The sequence below is a fragment of the Schistocerca gregaria genome, chromosome 6 (genome assembly GCF_023897955.1).
Source record: "Schistocerca gregaria isolate iqSchGreg1 chromosome 6, iqSchGreg1.2, whole genome shotgun sequence".
Lineage (NCBI taxonomy): Eukaryota > Metazoa > Arthropoda > Insecta > Orthoptera > Acrididae > Schistocerca > Schistocerca gregaria.
Window position 1 is genome coordinate 374,239,888 of NC_064925.1, and position 19,084 is coordinate 374,258,971.

The following is a 19,084-nucleotide window of genomic DNA, read 5'->3' on the forward strand; positions in this document are numbered from 1 at the left end:
TGCCAGCCCAGTCCGCTGTAGCTAGTTCTGACGTCATAAATGTTGCGCAATACTTTAAAAATCAAGTAAATAACCTGAAACCTTTCTAGCATGTCAGGAATAATACTAAATCAGCATGTGTTGAATATCAGTTCAATAACTTCAACCATTTTCGAAATATGGATGTTTTTCTATAAAAATCATTGGCGTAACAGAAAAGAGCTAGAAACTTTAAAAAATATATTTAGATTCCTTTTGCATAACAATTTAGTAGAAACAGTATTCTGGATCCCATAAATTAAAATTTTAGTTGAAATTCATGATTTTATGATTTTTGTATTAAAAATTAAGGAAGCAAGATAGTTTAAGTAGGCGAATAAATAAAGCTAGGATGTTTAAATTTAAGTAGAAGGGAGATACGCTACAATCATAAAGATGTGTGAAGTTTCAACTGAATAACTATAAAACTACAGCGATAGCGTATCTCTAAAGGGCAAGTTCAGAGCTCGTCTACTGCGTGTAGTGTAATTAAATTATTTCTCTCGCCCAAAATATTGGACTTAGCCACGTCAGACTTTTATTATGATTACTTACCTGTGTGCTGATGGCACATTTAAATTGAGAGCTTCATCGACCATCAGCAAAGGAAGCAATGATTTATTCAATAACGTAAAGCGGTGCATTACTAGCCCAGCGGCTAGTCGGGACAGCGCATTTAATCAGGCGTTCCCTTAGCCGTCCGCACCGCGGCTTTATATACAAGAACGCTGCGCGAGGAAGTAAGGCGGCTGCTGCTGCTGAGATGCCGAACCGAGCAGACCGCTGTGAAGATGTGAAGGGTGTGGCGGATCGTCGTCCGGCAGAGCTTGCTCTGTCGGCGACCCCATCCGGCCCCCCAACGGCAACAACCCGGCAGATGGACATGGACCACGAGTCGGACAGCTCTACGGACCGGCGCAGTCGTTATGCGACCTCAGCCACGGCTGAGGCAGCGAGTGGTTCGGCGGACGGCTTGTCGGCGGGGCCTGCCCCGTCGGCGGCCGCTAACCGCCGGCCACCTACGACTGTCCGACCCAGCAGGAACGGAGATACGCAGAGGAGCCGACGGGCACTTTCGGCGGATGGGGGCTTGCCCCTGCACGCCTACGCCCGCGTACTTGACGTTGGCGGCCCGTCCCCGTCGTCCTGCGCTACCAAGGAAAACAGCAGCGCGGCCACAGTGCGGGCCGTTCAGCAAACGAGGGCCGAAACGGATGCTTTGGCTACTGTTCCGGAGCAAACCAAGTCACTGGCGCCAGTGGCTTCAATGGATGCAGCGCATACGCCGGAGGCAGAAAGGCAGCTTGCCTTCCTGATGGGACTCATCCCAGGCACAAAACCGGCAGCTGAAACCATGGAGGTGGAAAATCACTCGCGCAAGCGGCCTGCCGACGCGAGTGCTGCCACCACCTGCAAGAGGTCTGCCACAAGCTCGAACAGCAGCGCACCCACGCTCCGCACACAGCGGAAAGCATCGAGGAAGGGTAACAAGACCCTTCCCCCGGCCGCTGACGATGAGGGCTTCACACAGCCCTCCCGCAAGCACACAGCCAGAGCTGTCGTGCTCGCCCAACAGTCGGCCATCAACACCGGCAACCGGTACTCCGGCCTCTCAAATGACGCTGGAGAGCCCATGGAGAGCCAACAGCAGAGGAAGTCGCCCCCACCGCCCCCTGTGGTCATCAAGTGGACCGGCGGCTTCAAAGAGTTCCGAGAGAAAATCAAAGCGGTTGTTAAGGGGAACGTGACGTTTCGAGTCGCAGGGCGCGACTTACATCGCGTCATCACCAAAACAGCTGAGGACTACCGTGGGGTCATGGACCTCACCGAAAAGGAGGGGCTTCACAGCTTCACCTACTCCTCGGAGCCGGTGAAGACGCTGAAGGTCGTCTTTCGCAAGCTCCCGTTCAGCATGGACCCAGGGTACCTGCGGGAGCTACTTGAAGATCTGGGCTTTCCCATCCGCGCCACAGCGCGCATGAAGTCGCCCAGGGACCACTCCGACATGCCGCTGTTTATGGCGGTTCTCGATGACACCATCGAGAACCGCAAAATCTTCCAGCTGACGCACGTGGCCGATGTCGGCGTCACCGTAGAGAAGCTACGCAGGAGACGAGGCCCGCCGCAGTGCTTCAACTGCCAGGCCCTCGACCACGTAGCGAAGTACTGTAAGATGCCTCCTCGCTGCGTCAAATGCGCGGGGGACCACGCCACTAAAGATTGTAAGATTCCGAGAAAGGACGCGCCCACTTGCTGCCATTGCGGCGAGAAACACGTGGCGTGCTACCGCGGCTGCACTGCCTTCCGGCGTGCCACCGCAAAACAACGAGGACAACCGGCGCACTCCGCGCGGGTGCAGTCCGGGAGAAGTTACGCAAACGCTGCCACTGACAAGGCACCCGCCAAGTCAACTGAGCAGCGTCCTGCCGACGCCGCCGTCGAACGGGGGCGTGGCAACCAGTCCGAGCCTGCTCCAGAGGCGGTAGTCGCTCACGGGCGCGGACCGCCGAGAGAGCAGCCTGCAACAGCGAGGGGCGGCCGCCGGCGCGGACGGCGGAGGGAGCGTCCTGCCCGCGAGACGCCAGCTCCACAGCCTGCTGTTCGAGACCAGGCAGCGGCACCACCCCCAGGCACTGACAGGACTTCTGCAGCGAGTGTCGCGGAAGAAGTCAGGGCCATGAGGGAGGACTTCAAGCTGTTCCTGACACAACTTCCGCAGATGATTGCGTCTGCAGTGCAGTCGGCCGTTCAGGCCATCACCACACCAGCTGTCCCCACACCCAAACATGGATAGGCACATCCAGGGCCTGACCGTTTGTGTGTGGAATGCGAACAGCATCAGAACCCAAGCGGGAGAATTCCGCCAGTTCCTGCGTGATGAGCACGTGGACGTTTGCCTCGTCACCGAGACCTGGCTGAAGCCAGGCGTGGACGTGAGGGCTGCAAATTTCCGCTGCTACCGCACGGACCGGGCAACCTATGGAGGCGGAACGGCGGTGTACGTCAAAACGTCGTTGCGCCATCACCAGGTTCCACTCCCAGAGACGCCGACTCTGGAAACCACGGGCGTCGTCGTCTGCACTTCCGCAGGCCACGTCACGTTCGTGGCAGCGTACCGACAACCGTCGGGACACCTGCAATCCAGGGACATCGAGACGCTGCTGTCGATGCGCGGGCACCTCTTCATCGGCGGCGATCTCAATGCTAAACACCCGGAGTGGAACTCCAGGGTCACCACCATCAGCGGCAGACGACTACTCCGGGCCGCAAACCACCACGACGCCATAGTGCTGGGTCCCTTCGACCCCACGCACTACCCGAAGCGTGGCCGTCCCGATGTTCTAGACATCGCGATCGTGAAAGGGGCAGCTCACAACGCGATCGCGACCACCCGCTGTGCCCTGTCCTCGGATCACCTGCCAGTGATCTTTGACATGGACACAGACGGGATGGCCCCACCTGAGCACCGCAGCGCCCGCCTCAACACCAATTGGGCGCACTTCCAACAGCACCTAGCAGAGACGGTCACCGCCACACCCGATCCGGACGTGGAGGGGGTGGACGCCGCGCTAGCTGCGTTCACCCACTACACACTCGCGGCGGCAGATGCGGCGGCGCCACAGCGACCAAGGAAGCCGATGGATAAATCCAAGCAGCTTCCGCCGGATATCTTGTTGTCCATCCGTGAGAAGAACCGGGTCTTCCGTGAGTGGCAGATCACGAGAAGCCCCGCCACCAAACGCCTGCTAAATCGCCTGCGCCGCGAGATATCGGCGGCCGTCAGCCACCACCGAAATCGGGACTGGGCTGGCAAAATAGCCACGCTCAGAATCGATGACGGAAGCGCCTGGGCCGTAACTAAGAGCTTCCTGAGGAAGGGCCAACGCATCCCGCCGCTGCAAGTTGGTAGAGACGTCGTCGCGGAACCAGATGCCAAGGCGAGCGTCCTTGCGGACGCCTTCGCGGAAAACTTTACACCGGTGGACGACGTCGTCGATGACGACATGATCCGCGAGGTGGACGAGCGCCTCCCACTGTACCTGACCCAGCAGGAAGAGGACGACATCCTCACAGAGACAACAGAAGAAGAGGTCCAACATCACCTCAACTTCCTGCAGCCCAGGAAGGCAGGGGGATGTGACAAGATGGGTAACGCACTGCTGAAGAAGCTGCCGCCGGAAGCAGTGCGTGTCGTCACAGCGATATTCAACGCCATCCTTCGCACTGGCGTCTACCCTGCTGCGTGGAAACACGCAGAGGTGGTCGCCATCCCGAAGGCTGGCAAAGATCCTAGGCTGGCGCAAAGCTATCGCCCAATAAGCCTCCTGCCTTCCCTCTCGAAAACCTTCGAGAGGATTTACTCGATCCGACTGCAGCGCCACGTCAGTGAAGAAGGCCTGCTTCCTGACGAGCAGTTCGGATTCCGCCGCGGTCATGCTACGCAGCATCAGCTACTACGACTGGTGGAGCAGGCAATGGGGGCCCTGGAACATCGCGAGTACCTCGGGGCGGTCTTCCTTGATGTTTCTAGGGCCTTCGATAGCGTGTGGCACGACGGCCTCCTGTACAAGCTGCTGGTACAGGGGGTTCCTGTGTCGCACGTCCGCCTTCTCCAGTCGTACCTGCGCGGGCGCACCTTCCATGTGCGCGCTGACGGTGGCGTCTCAACGGCGCGCCACATCCGAGCAGGAGTACCGCAGGGGTCCGTGCTTGGCCCACTGCTGTACTCTCTGTACACCGCCGACGTGCCAAAGTCGACGCCGAGGGTGCACCTGGCGCTCTACGCGGACGACACCGCCATCTACACTCGCAGCAAGGACGCGCAGCTAATGCGCCGCCGGCTGCAGCTCTCCTGCAACGAGATTGGAGCCTGGGCCACCAAATGGCGGCTCAAGTTCAATGCCGGGAAAAGCCAGGCGGTGATATTCACGCGCCGCCGCATTCCCGACGCGCTGCTGCAAGTGCGGTTAATGGGAGGCCCCATCCCGTGGTCGCGCACAGGAAAATACCTCGGCGTCACCCTCGATCGACGCCTGACGTGGGGTCCACACATCCGGGAGCTGAGGGGCCGAGCGCTCGGCAGGTTGCGCCTGCTGTACCCGCTCCTCAACCCAACGACGACACTGCCCCCCCACTGCGGCCTCTCGCTGTACCTAGCACTCATCAGGCCAGTGCTAGAGTACGCGGCCGTGGTGTGGGGAAACGCGGCAGAAACGCACATCCAGACGCTGCAGCGTGTGCAGAATAAAGCCCTTCGGCTGGCTCTACACCTGCCGAGGGACTACGGCACACGCAGGCTGCACGACGCCGCTGGAGTCCAGATGTTGGAGCGCCGCTTCCGCGCGCTCGCTATACCATTTTATGAGTTGACGAGGACCTCCGAAAACCCGCTGGTCAGGGGGCTGGGAAATCAACCCCACTGGCGCCCAGCGACCAGATGGCCAGACCTGCTGCTGGAGTAATCCAAGTAGCAAGAGAAGAAAAATTTACGAAGCGTGAAGACGTGAAGACGAACAAAACGTGAGGACCACAACGACAAATTGCGATCTCTGACGCAGGAACAGCAGGCCCTGCTTAACCTGCCCAAAACGTGCAGTGAATGCACGAGATTTCACGCACGACGACGACGACGACGACGAGGAAGTAAGGCCCCAGTTCTCTCCAGACGCTGATCAGCATACCACCTGTGCCGGGAGTCGCGTCGCGTCGGTATCATTGCTATAAACAGCCTCGGATGTCGTAATAAGTTACTTGGGATACGCGTAGCCAAGAAATCGTTTTCGAGTGAAGTGTTAATTCGGGGATGACTTTAATGATCTATCTTCACTTTGCGTATGTCGTATTTTCACATGCCACTGTGGGACAGACATCCTACCATTATTTAGCGTGGCGTTTGATTAATTATCATCAAATTATTGCGAGCATTCATTTAAATATTTAATTTGAACAGTTATAGTGGCATCGGCGCATTAGACCCTGAACTGCTCTGGTACTTACATTGTGTGGATTCTTTTTGGTCTGTGACTTGCAGAATTTAGTGAACATTATAGAGTGAATCGTTTTTGAGTATGAATCCCACACAATCTCCTAATTCCTCAAAGCTATAAGCTGTAGGTATAAGTGTATTTCTCAGATGAAGTGGGCACTAGGAATTCTAATTACAGGCTTCACGTTTTGTTAATCACTTTCTGGTTGCCAATATTGTAGTTAGAGAGCCAGTGTTGAGAACGGCAAACAACAGCATTAAATAAATTATAGGAACATTTTAATAACAATAATTTCCTCCCGCCGCCCCACAGTGTCTTGTCACGGTCCGGGCGGTTACCCGGTTGGAGCTTCGAGTCCTACCTCGGGCATGGGTGTGTGTGTTGTACTTAAAGTAAGTTAGTTTAAATTAAATTAAGTAGTGTGTAAGCCTAGGGACCGATGACCTCAGCAGTTTGGTCCCATAATACCTTACCTCAAGTTTCCTGTGTATTTTAGCTGGATCTTCTGGTTCTGCTGAGTGAGTTCTTTTGTAATAAGCGTTCACAAGTATAATGTCTTAAGACATTCCTTGAGAGTGGTCTTAATAACTGACAATCAGTTTAACTTGAAAATATTAACACCCAATTGTCACCAGGGCTTTAGTCAAAATAAAATTGTCAGAAGGGACGGGTTGGGACCCAGCCGCACCTTCTTTTCCGATTGACATTAAAAGGTTGCTTGCTTTGAAGTAAGCCTTATCATTGTCATATCGTTTCCTAATCTGTTTAACCTTTAGGCACAGGCACTCATCTTAACCCCGAGTCTTTCGATATACAGCTTCCAAATTTAAAGTTACGTCATTGTTTTGAGAAACTGAATCACTCTTGTCATTAATGGTGATTATATAGTTTTCATGAGTTGCTGAAGGGCATTTAATAAGACCGACTGTGGCCAGCGTGATAGTAAACACCACCGTTTCACCTGATAATGGACGGGCTGCAGTTCCAACGGTCTTGTAATCATTGTCATACTGTTAGCTGCTTTGCAATACACCACTTCAGATTTCTTTTGGAAAAGCTTATTAAGCTTATGGTTTAAGGTCAAAAACTTTTGTAAATTTATTGATTTTGTTAAATAAAAACTTATGGTTATATATTGTTAAATAAACAGTTTGTGTAAAATGAAAGTTATAATGGTGGGTCACCCCTTCCGCGTTTTCCTTAATTCCAGTAAGGACCATGTATCAAGTAGTCTGGGCTGATGTTGGTACTGATCTGCCAGTGAAATCGTTATGTATTGTTGAACCTTTAGCAAATAACAATGTACTAGATTCAGTTAGTTGTTTCATACAATGTAGCATGTCCTTCGTTCGGCAGGTAGTCTGCAGGGGGTAGTGCCTGTCAATAATGATAATTTTGGCCCCAGGAAGTAAAGTAGTAAAATGGTAATCTGGTTGCGAATTTAGAAGTGTTGGATGACGACGAACTAGACAGTGATTTTACAGCAAATTACACAATGCTGGGAGGATCTGTCGACTGGTCAGCGCTAAGGAGTAAGGCAGTACGTCTTGAAGTACAGGATAGAGCATTAGTGGAAAAACTGTTTAATGAGTACGTGGAATTATCTAATCCACCTTGTCCATTACCCGCAACACCCACTTACTCAGCACCAGATTCCTTTTTGAAGTGAAACACACATGTACAAACGTCTGTATCGAAGTCCAACGCATTTACAGCCGGTTATGGAAGAGTTTGTAGATCAGCAGCTGAGAGATGGCATCACAGAACCAAGTTGTAGTCCCTAATCTGCTCCCATTGTAACTGTGAGCATAACATCACCAGATGGTGGCAAACCACATAGTTTCCTATAACCGAAAACGGTGTCTGATCATTATCCGATGCCTAACACAACAGAGGTTGGACAACTTGTGTCAGCGTTGGTACTTCACAAAAATAGATTTGCATAGTCGTCACCACCATTTGGCGGTACCGCTGGACGACTGACAGAAAACTACATTCTCAACGCCAAATGGATATTTGCAGTTTCACTGAAAGCCTTTTGGATTTAAACACAGGCTGCATCCCTTCAGCATTTGTTGTATAGTGTGTTGCACGGATTAGAACCAAAACAATGCATAATTTACCTGTACGACGTAATTATGTATTCAAAGAATATTCTAGAACATTTGAAGTGATTGTGTGAAGTGTTTCATCATCTGCTTGAAGCACATTTAAAGCTGAGTTTAGAGAAATGTTATTTTGTATTCCAAGAAGTTCGGCATTTGGGTCACATTATAGGGCAGAATGGAGTTCGTAACGATCCAAAGCCAGTTGAGGATGTTTTCCAAGGTAAAGGAAATGCGATCTCATTTCTGGCTTGCGAATTTTTACTGTAGGTATTTTCCAAATTTTATAGAAATCGCAAGACCTCTCTCGCAATTTGCTAAAGATAAGAATGAATTTTAATTGGACAGCTGCGTGGGAGGCGGCGTTCCAATAGTTAAAGGAGTTATTGACATATAGTCCCATCTTGGCCTATCCGGATTTTGAAAACCCGTTTATTCTTTCTTGTGATTTGAGCAATTTTGCTCTAGGAACTATTGTGAGTCAGGAAGTAGATGGAGGAAATAGATGGACAGGAGCACCCTAATGCGTATGCTGCATGGCAGCTGAACGAAATTATTACACTACAGAAAACGAAATGTTCACAGTGATTTTTGGAATTGGGTACTTTCGTTGTTACCTCTGTGGTAAACGATTTAAACTAGTGACTGGTCATACAGAATTTAATTGGCTTTTAGGACTTAAAGACCCAACGAGTAGAGTGTCAAGATGGGCTTTGTAGTTAAGTGAGTTAGATTATGAGATAGTACATCGGCCAGGGCATGCAGAGATGAATGGACTCAACTGTAAGCTATGTGCTATGGAATGCACAGGCACAGACGTACGTGAATAAGGGGCAGCATAACGTGCTGACCTGGACTGTCGGAGATCCACTAAACAACAGCAGTTCTGCTCAGAGGATGGAGTTCTGTCTCGAACAGTGCAAAATGGGCAACAGTCAATGGTATTGCAGAGCTTGTGTGAAAAAGTGTTCATACAAGTGCACGATTCGATTTTAGCAGGGGCATTCAGGTCAAAGAGAAATGGAGTGAAGGGTAGAGCAGGATTATTAGTGGATGGTGCGTAGGCAGGGCATGGATTGTTATGTGAAAAATTGTGTTGAGTGTGCTGAAAGAGCAGAACTTAACCACCAGAGAATTAAACTACTGATGTTACTGGAAACTGATAAGCCCTTCGAAATGGTAGTATTGGACATCCTGGGACCCCTAACACAAACATCAGCAGGAAAGCATGATGTATTAACCTTAGTGACCATTTTTCTCATTACTTTTCCATGATAGTTTTACTAGACCAACAAGCCACAATGATGGTTCAGTCACTAGTCAGCCAGTGGACACTTTCGTTTGGGACACCTCAGATCATACCCATGGATCAGGGCGCAAACTCTATGAGAATAAATGCAGCAGCTATGCACGTCATAATGAAAAAAGAAATTATGAACAAACACTCTGCATCCTAAAGCTAACTGTCACACAGAACGAGTCCACAGGCCAATTGCCAAAATGTTGAGTTTTTATTTAAATTCCCAGGATATCAATTGGGTCATCCTTTTGGCCTACACCATCAATGCATGCAAATCGAAAGTTCAACAGAGCACAGGGTTATCCCTGTACGAAGTAAGTTTTGGGCTCAAGATGGCATCGCACTTGGAGGTTTTCAAAGCCCTGCCACAAGGAGACATCTGGTCAGTGAAGGATTTCACTAGGAGCGTAAAACTTATGTGGAGGCAAGTACAAATAATGAACACGAATGCTTTATGGAAACAGGAAAGAGCACAGGATGTGAAAGCAGTGTTACCCAAGTACCATGTGAGCCAGTGAGTAATGTTAATGAATCCTTATATGCTGAAGGGAAAAGAAAGAAGTTTGTGCTACACTATAATGGCCATTACCAGTTAACAGAGATGACATCGCCGATCATCGTTAAACAGCAGCTTCCCACCCGCCCTTCAATAGTCCTTTTTTTTTTTGGTCATCAGTCTGCCGACTGGTTTGATGCGGCCCGCCACGAATTCCTTTCCTGTGCTAACTTCTTCATCTCAGAGTAGCACTTGCAACCTACGTCCTCAATTATTTGCTTGACGTATTCCAATCTCTGCTTTCCTCTACAGTTTTTGCCCTCTACAGCTCCCTCTAGTACCATGGAAGACATTCCCTCACGTCCTAGCAGATGTCCTATCATCCTGTCCCTTCTCCTTATCAGTGTTTTCCACATATTCCTTTCCTCTCCGATTCTGCGTAGAACCTCCTCATTCCTTACCTTATCAGTCCACTTAATTTTCAACATTCGTCTATAGCACCACATCTCAAATGCTTCGATTCTCTTCTGTTCCGGTATTCCTACAGTCCATGTTTTACTACCATACAATGCTGTACTCCAGACGTACATCCTCAGAAATTTCTTCCTCAAATTAAGGCCGGTATTTGATATTAGTAGACTTCTCTTGGCCAGAAATGCCTTTTTTGCCATAGCGAGTCTGCTTTTGATGTCCTCCTTGCTCCGTCCGTCATTGGTTATTTTACTGCCTAGGTAGCAGAATTCCTTGACTTCATTGACTTCGTGACCATCAATCCTGATGTTAAGTTTCTCGCTGTTCTCATTTCTACTACTTCGTCTTTCTCCGATTTACTCTCAAACCATACTCTGCACTCGTTAGACTGTTCATTCCGTTCAGTAGATCATTTAATTCTTCTTCACTTTCACTCAGGATAGCAATGTCATCAGCGAATCGTATCATTGATATCCTTTCACCTTGTGCTTTAATTCCACTCCTGAACCTTTCTTTTATTTCCATCATTTCTTCCTCGATGTACAGATTGAAGAGTAGGGGCGAAAGGCTACAGCCTTGTCTTACTCCCTTCTTAATACGTGCACTTCGTTCTTGATCGTCCACTCTTATTATTCCCTCTTGGTTGTTGTACATATTGTATATGACCCGTCTCTCCCTATAGCTTACCCCTATTTTTTTCAGAATCTTGAAGAGCTTGCACCATTTTATATTGTGGAACGCTTTTTCCAGGTCGACAAATCCTATGAACGTGTCTTGATTTTTCTTTAGCCTTGCTTCAATTATTAGCCGTAACGTCAGAACTGCCTCTCTGGTGCCTTTACTTTTCCTAAAGCCGAACTGATCGTCACCTAGCGCATTCTCAATTTTCTTTTCCATTCTTCTGTACATTATTCTTGTAAGCAGCTTCGATGCATAAGCTGTTAAGCTGATTGTGCGATAATTCTCGCACTTGTCAGCTCCTGTCGTCTTCGGAATTGTGTGGATGATGCTTTTCCTAAAGTGAGATGGTATGTCGCCAGACTCATATATTCTACACACCAACGTGAATAGTCGTTTTGTTGCCACTTCCCCTAATGATTTTAGAAATTCTGATGGAATGTTATCTATCCCTTATGCCTTATTTGTCCGTAAGTCCTCCAAAGCTCTTTTAAATTCCGATTCTAATACTGGATCCCCTATCTCTTCTAAATCTACTCCTGTTTCTTCTTCTATCACATCAGACAAATATTCACCCTCATAGAGGCTCTCAATGTATTCTTTCCTCCTATCTGCTCCCTCCTCTGCATTTATGGAATTCCCTTTGCACTCTTAATGTTACCACCGTTGCTTTTAATGTCACCAAAGGTTGTTTTGACTTTCCTGTATGCTGAGTCTGTCCTTCCGACAATCATATCTTTTTCGATGTCTTCACATTTTTCCTGCAGCCATTTCGTCTTAGCTTCCCTGCACTACCTATTTATTTCATTCCTCAGCGACTTGTATTTCTGTATTCCTGATTTTCCCAGAACATGTTTGTACTTCCTCCTTTCATCAATCAACTGAAGTATTTCTTCTGTTACCCATGGTTTCTTCGCAGCTACCTTCTTTGTACCTATGTTTTCCTTCCCAACTTCTGTGATGGCCCTTTATAGAGATGTCCATTCCTCTTCAACTGTGCTGCCTACTGCGCTATTCCTTATTGCTGTATCTATAGCGTTAGAGAACTTCAAACGAATCTCGTCATTCCTTAGAACTTCCGTATCCCACTTCTTTGCGTATTGATTCTTCCTGACTAATGTCTTGAACTTCAGCCTACTCTTCATCACTACTATATTGTGATCTGAGTCTATATCTGCTCCTGGGTACGCCTTACAATCCAGTATCTTATTTCGGAATCTCTGTCTGACCATGATGTAATCTAATTGAAATCTTCCCGTATCTCCCGGCCTTTTCGAAGTATACCTCCTCCTCTTGTGATTCTTGCACAGGGTATTCGCTATTACTAGCTGAAACTTGTTACAGAACTCAATTAGTCTTTCTCCTCTTTCATTCCTTGCCCCAAGCCCATATTCTCCTGTAACCTTTTCTTCTACTCCTTCCCCTACAATTGAATTCTAGTCGCCCATGACTATTAGATTTTCTTCCCCCTTTACATATTGCATTACCCTTTCAATATCCTCATACACTTTCTCTATCTGTTCATCTTCAGCTTGCGACGTCGGCATGTATACCTGAACTATCGTTGACGGTGTTGGTCTGCTGTCGATTCTGATTAGAACAACCCGGTCACTGAACTGTTCACAGTAACAGACCCTCTGCCCTACCTTCCTATTCATAACGAATCCTACACCTGTTATACCATTTTCTGCTGCTGTTGATATTACCCGATACTCATCTGACCAGAAATCCTTGTCTTCCTTCCACTTCACTTCACTGACCCCTACTACATCTAGATTGAGCCTTTGCATTTCCCTTTTCAGATTTTCTAGTTTCCCTACCACGTTCAAGCTTCTGACATTCCACGCCCCGACACGTAGAACATTATCCTTTCGTTGATTATTCAATCTTTTTCTCATGGTAACCTCCCCCTTGGCAGTCTCCTGCCGGAGATCCGAATGGGGGACTATTCCGGAATGTTTTGCCAATGGAGAGATCATCATGACACTTCTTCAACTACAGGACACATGTTCTGTGGATACACGTTACGTGTCTTTAATGCAGTGGTTTCCATTGCCTTCTGCATCCTCATGTCGTTGATCATTGCTGATTCTTCCGCCTTCAGGGGCAATTTCCCACCCCTAGGACAAGAGAGTGCCCTGAACCTCTATCCTCTCCTCCGCCCCTTTTATAAGGCCGTTGGCAGAATGAGGCTGACTTCTTATGCTGGAAGTCTTCGGCCGCCAATGCTGATTATTTATCAAAATTTAGGCAGTGGCGGGGATCGAACCCGGGACCGAAGACGTTTTGATTTTTTTTTTCTCTGAAGAACACATTTATTCTTTTTCACATTTATATGACAGAAAAATCACTCATCTTTGTTGCCATTATTCCAGCTACCAGAATAATTTTCATTATATGTTGCTGGTGGCAAGAAAAGTGAAAATTGTGCTGAAATAACAGGAAACATTTGTTATGATTTTTAATATTTGTTTTCACAATTTTAACAATCTAGAACATCAAAAACATTCAGAATTTTTGTAATATTTACTTATTCTGTTCTATTCCTCATGTCTTATGAAAGGTGGAATAATGCTAAATTCAATGTCAATAGTAGCTATTTTCCATGATCTGCAGTGTAAGTCAAACATTTCCTGAGAATTGGCAGAGGATGAAATATTAAAGCTTTTCTTCACATAAAGATGAAAAGAATATAATGAACATTTCCAAACTGCTAACATAAATCCATTCGCTGTAAGGTATTTACAATTTTGAAGCGCACACAAATTTTGCGAACTGTGACTACTTTCATTATGCATCAGGCCAAAAAATCAGTCTCATTCCAATAATTATAAACTATATAGTAGAATCATTTCCATTTTTCATACTCTGTCTCCTCCAGGAACCTCCCCACAAAAAATATACCTACAATCTTTCAAATATAGTGCAAACTATATTACTGTTACAGAGCCAGGGAGAATGCAACATACAAGATTTAATAGAATGGAGCAGATAAAGTGTGATCATCACAGCATAAGTATAAGTTGCGTATAATCGTGTCTGCAAATTTATGAAGGTGAGGCTATTCTGTAAATCTTCAAAACTCATACTAGTATTATAATTTGGAAGACTTTTCCTTGACTTTTCGAAATTAATACCTATATAGCAACACATAACCTCTCCATTCTACATCAGTTACTGTAATCAGAAATTCTTACAGATGGACACAGTTGTGTACCATGAGAGACACACCTTAGTAGTTGAAAACTTCCAATTTACTGTATGTGTAATGCAGCATTAAAATGAATTTGCAGTAATTCCAAACACATTAAATTTGTAATAAACTAAACATAAACAAATAACAATACCAAGACTCCTTGTTAAAGATGTTATATATCAATAAGCCATACCAGAATTGATATTTGTGTCTTACAGGTAGATCAAATCATTTAAACATTAAATGCTATGAGGAGAGAACTAACAGGTAGGTCTATAACATTTCAACAAGATATTTTATAACTTAAGATGCAATCATATATACAGCACCATGTGAGAACACTTTCTTTCCATTCTGCACTGTCACCTGTTCTAAGTGCCATCTTCTCAAAAAATTATGCCAAAGTAACATTCTCTTCTTTTTACCTTTTCTTATCATTACAATTTTGAATTTCCTGAACAGTGACATTCTGGTAAGTGCAGGGGGCAACACTATGTCATTTAAGCAAGTGATAGAAGATCGACAAATGACACACTAGCTCTGCAACTTCACAGTAATACTACTGTACAAAACAATGAACTGATCACCCACTTTGTACTCTGTTTAATAACATTCTTTTCCATTCAACAATATACAAAAGTTGACAAACAATAGTTCTGCTGACATATGTCTAATTACAAATTTACAAATCAGAATAGAAAATTATCTACAAACCTGTGACCACAAACAGCCACACAAATTATGAAACACATACATTTATACATGACAACTTACTGTCACCAGCTTTGACTTTCAGTATAGCTTCGAAACTCCACAGTATATACTTTTATCACAACAATGAAGTCACCATGTTGTAACAGCTATTTCAATTACTTCTTCAGGATTCATGTACTAATTTGAAGGGAACTGACAAGGTTAGTGACATCGACCAAATTATCTGTCTGCAATTTTCGCTTCTTTGCAAGAGCATTAACTTTTACCGCAGCAGCTTCAATCAAACTACGCCACTCATCACCAGTTACAACCTTAAAGCCACAACAAAACACTATTTCACTAACTTCTTGTTCAAGTTTGAAAGAGCTTACAGAGTCGAAGACTGCAGTGAGGTTCTTGAGTGCCTGCATCCTCAAATCCACATTTGGGCACACAAGATTCAGCACGAAGAACCCTGTCTCTCCAATGCATGTTTTAACTGCCTGCAGAACATCTGGCTCCAGAAATTCCTTTGGAGGGCAGCTCATAACAAGTGTATGATTCTTACTGTCAACATCAAACAACACTACGTCGAATGTTGTACCCTTCTCTGCTGCCTGTTGAATATACTGAATGCCATCACGAATGTATACGCCCAAGCGCTCATCTTGAACCAGCCCAAAATAATTTGTTGCAATTTCCAACATAACTGGGTCTATATCTACAGCTGTTATTCGAATCTTTGTAAAACAGTGTTGTATGAAACTGCATAGACCACCACCTCTCAGACCAATTACTGCTACATGACACACTGAATTTTCTGGTGCTGCCAGAGCCACTCCAACAGTCATATAAATGAGGTAGTCACTAGCCAAATATCCAATGTCAACCACTTTCTTCGGCTTTCCTTTCCTCGATTTTAGTATCTTCAAACGAGCTTCTGATTGTACTGTGCCTTGATTGTTCAGGAAAATAAGTCTTCTAAATAGTTTTCCACCATCACCTTCAGCTTCTTCTACCACAAAGTCACCTGACATTTGACTATGGCCTCGGTAACAGACTTCTCTACGGCCAACATCAGATCCAACTGATAGGAAGGGAATCTGATTACCCTGTCGACATCCTGGCGGCGCTAAGTGCAAGATACTGTCACACAATTCTTCCTGTACTGCATCCAAACCCTTATATGTGTGATCTCTATGTAATGCTACTACTGCCAGCCTGTCAAAGCCAGCAGACTTTAGCAATGCAACTCTGCCTTCTGGGGTTGCAAACAGCCACTCAGTTTCTCTTCCTTGTGGTACAATGAAAGCTGCGAAGCGACGACTAGTCTCTCTCGAGTATGGCTGATCCAGTACATAAACAGTATAACGTGGTGTATCTTCATTAGGTCGATGCAAATCTAAAGATACCTCACCATGGCCTGCAACAGTGCCACGACTCAATCGGGCACACACCATTGCCGACTGCTGCACAGACCTCACAGCAATAACAACATCTGATTGTGTTTTTACTCTCTGAATTTGTTCACAAGTAAAGCACACTTCCAGAACTGGTGTTGCATTGGCCAGTTTCTTGAACTTAGTGCAAATTACTACAAAAACGGGGAAGGCAGGCCCATCTCCATCAGGTGATTTTCTTTCAGCTTCAATACACCTGCAAACTCTGAACATCCACCCTGCAGCTGGGAAGTACTCCAACAGTTTCAGAAGAATGTGTTCTTGAAGTAAAGAGACACAGACATAACGGCCACCCATCCGTAGGACACGATCTATCTCACTGAATAATTTATCTATTCTCTTCTGAACTTCTTCACTGTTGTCTGGCATCAAAGCATCAAGTGTTCCTTTGTCGAGAACAACACTGAACTCATTATCATCGAATGTCATATGTAAGGCATCCATCTGCTGATAAACCATATCTGGCCGATCCTTGCCATGTGTTTCAATCATCTGCCGTATAACAACATAACTAATGTCTATATTTGTTAGATGCCTGTAGCCAACATCATATAAATCTGCACTCAGTGAGGAATTTCCACAACCTATCATAAGAATAATGTCCTTTGGCTTGATATATTTGTGCAACAGGCCAGATAGTTCCGGGTACTCTCCGTACCACTCAAAAGCCCTGGTTCCCCGTTTCTTGAAAAACGAATTCCAGAAATCCTTGTGACTAAATTCTTCGTGAGACTTTGGTAAAAGGCTCATTTATATTCTGCGCAACAGGTTAACAAGCTTTCAGCGTCTGAAAGCTTAGCGGCTACATGAACACAACAAAAAATATTCTAACCAGAGGACAATTATGAATCAAAGACGCTACCCCTAGACCACGGGGAGGCAAATTCGGTCGTTTAAGGGGGTTATAGACAATCTGCGTCAGGTGACCCCAGTTTCCATAGAAAGGGGGGGCGGGGTGAGATAATGAGAGAAAGTAAAAAGAAAAGCAAAGAAAATGGGATATTATGCTGAATCATTGGTATATGGTAAGATCTAAGGCAGTGATGCAGGACTGACATTAGGGTTTACTTTTCAATTATCAGCTACGATAATTGGAACCACAGTCCTAAGTGTGGCCCATTTGTTAACTTATGTACCTGACCTATCTTCCTCGGTTTTTGCCCTGGAACACCTTTCGTTTCTTAATAACACCATTGAGAAAGACCTGCTCACCTCTCTGAATCAGACGATTGCCACGCAACATTGTTGAGTTACCATCAAACATTTCTTAGAGCACATGAAAAGCTACAGTAGTAGGCAGCAGGAGCAACTGGTAGTCTGGTTCATCAACATCAAGTGCTTGTGTATTCCTTGTGGTGACTGTTGTTATATATTCTCGTTCAAGAAAAGAGTTGCCCAAATTGAACTTTCAGCGTACGGGTTCGAACTGATCAGAATGTCACCCATCCGACAAGGCACTGTAATGAGCTAAGAGTCATGAAGGCAGAGACGGAGTGTGATCAAGGATTGTAAGCAACCGTTGAGTGTAAGAGGAATAAGTGTGGTGTAATGAATAGTGACAAGCCACAGTGTATAGTTTCAAAGGAAATGAACTGTGTAAATGTGGTCCAAAATTGGCCATAGGTTCAAAACCATGTAAATAGAGTCAAGAGTAAACAGATGCAGAGGCACAATTTTGGGAAGTATTCTTTCCACAGAATGGGTGGATATAAAGGGTTGAATGGTTTGAGCGATTAACTTAGTTAAATTTATGAATTTTACAGTAATGAATTTAGAATGCGAAGGAATGTTGGGAGCCAGAGGTCATGTCTGTGTTACATTATGGCTCTGAGCACTATGGGACTTAACTGCTCAGGTCATCAGTCCCATAGACCTAGAACTACTTAGCCCTAACCAACATGAGGACATCACACACATCCATGCCCGAGGCAGGATTCGAACCTGCGACTGTAGTGATCGCGCGGTTCCAGAATGTAGCGGCCACAACCGCTCGGCCACTGCGGCCGGCTGTTACATTATGTCGCACAGTTCAGTGGTATGTTACCATGTTGTCAGTGCGTCGGAAGAGTGCCACGTTATGCAACACGAAGGGGAACGCACTGGCCAGCAGAGGGCGGCACAAGAATCAGCTCGCCGCGCTCCAGGCTATCAACATCGAGTATGGTATTCGCGTCAATTACGCCAGCCGAACAACAGCATAATATTGTACCGACTTACTGGTAATGAATAACTGCAGACATCAGCGGCAGAAACCCATATTTAATGACTAGCAGTCGGCTCATCCATCGTGAGGCGCTGGAGCGACGCAGAGCCTGCGTCACTTAGGGCCTCCACCAGGTGATGGTCGTCACAGGAATCTCAGAGGTTGTAAAAGTCACTGTCACAACGCTGGTCGTCGTCTAGGAGGAGTCAGGGCGACGCCACTGTTGTTACTATCGTCGGACGCTGGCTACAGGCAGCCGCCTGTCTTGGCGGTCATCACGTGTGGTGCGTTGTGGTGACGCACTGTCACCATCTTCCTGGGGCGCTGCCCCCACAACCACGACCGGGGCCGGATCTTGGGACCATGGCTCGCTGACACCAGAAAGTCGCAACTGAGGATGGCTGCACAGACAAGGTACTGAACTGTCCCACTGAACTGCCGCGACGCCCCCCTCCACCCATCCCTCACAACGGAGGT

The 19,084-nt window shown here is 46.5% G+C and overlaps 2 protein-coding genes across 2 annotated transcripts in view; both read right to left on the minus strand.

Moving 5' to 3' along the window:
• Window positions 1-19,084, minus strand: part of LOC126278888 (potassium channel subfamily K member 13-like) — a 413,218-nt gene that overhangs the window by 372,383 nt on the left and 21,751 nt on the right. The gene's annotated exons all lie outside the window — the stretch shown is intronic.
• Window positions 15,041-17,239, minus strand: LOC126278489 (eEF1A lysine and N-terminal methyltransferase homolog). Its single transcript, XM_049978649.1, has one exon. It carries the CDS (start codon window positions 17,152-17,154, stop codon window positions 15,136-15,138), a length of 2,019 nt encoding a protein of 672 aa, XP_049834606.1. The 5' UTR covers window positions 17,155-17,239; the 3' UTR covers window positions 15,041-15,135.

Excerpts from the sequence above, each read along its gene's own strand:
- LOC126278489 (XM_049978649.1), bottom strand. The coding sequence starts at position 17,154 with ATGAGCCTTTTACCAAAGTCTCACGAAGAATTTAGTCACAAGGATTTC.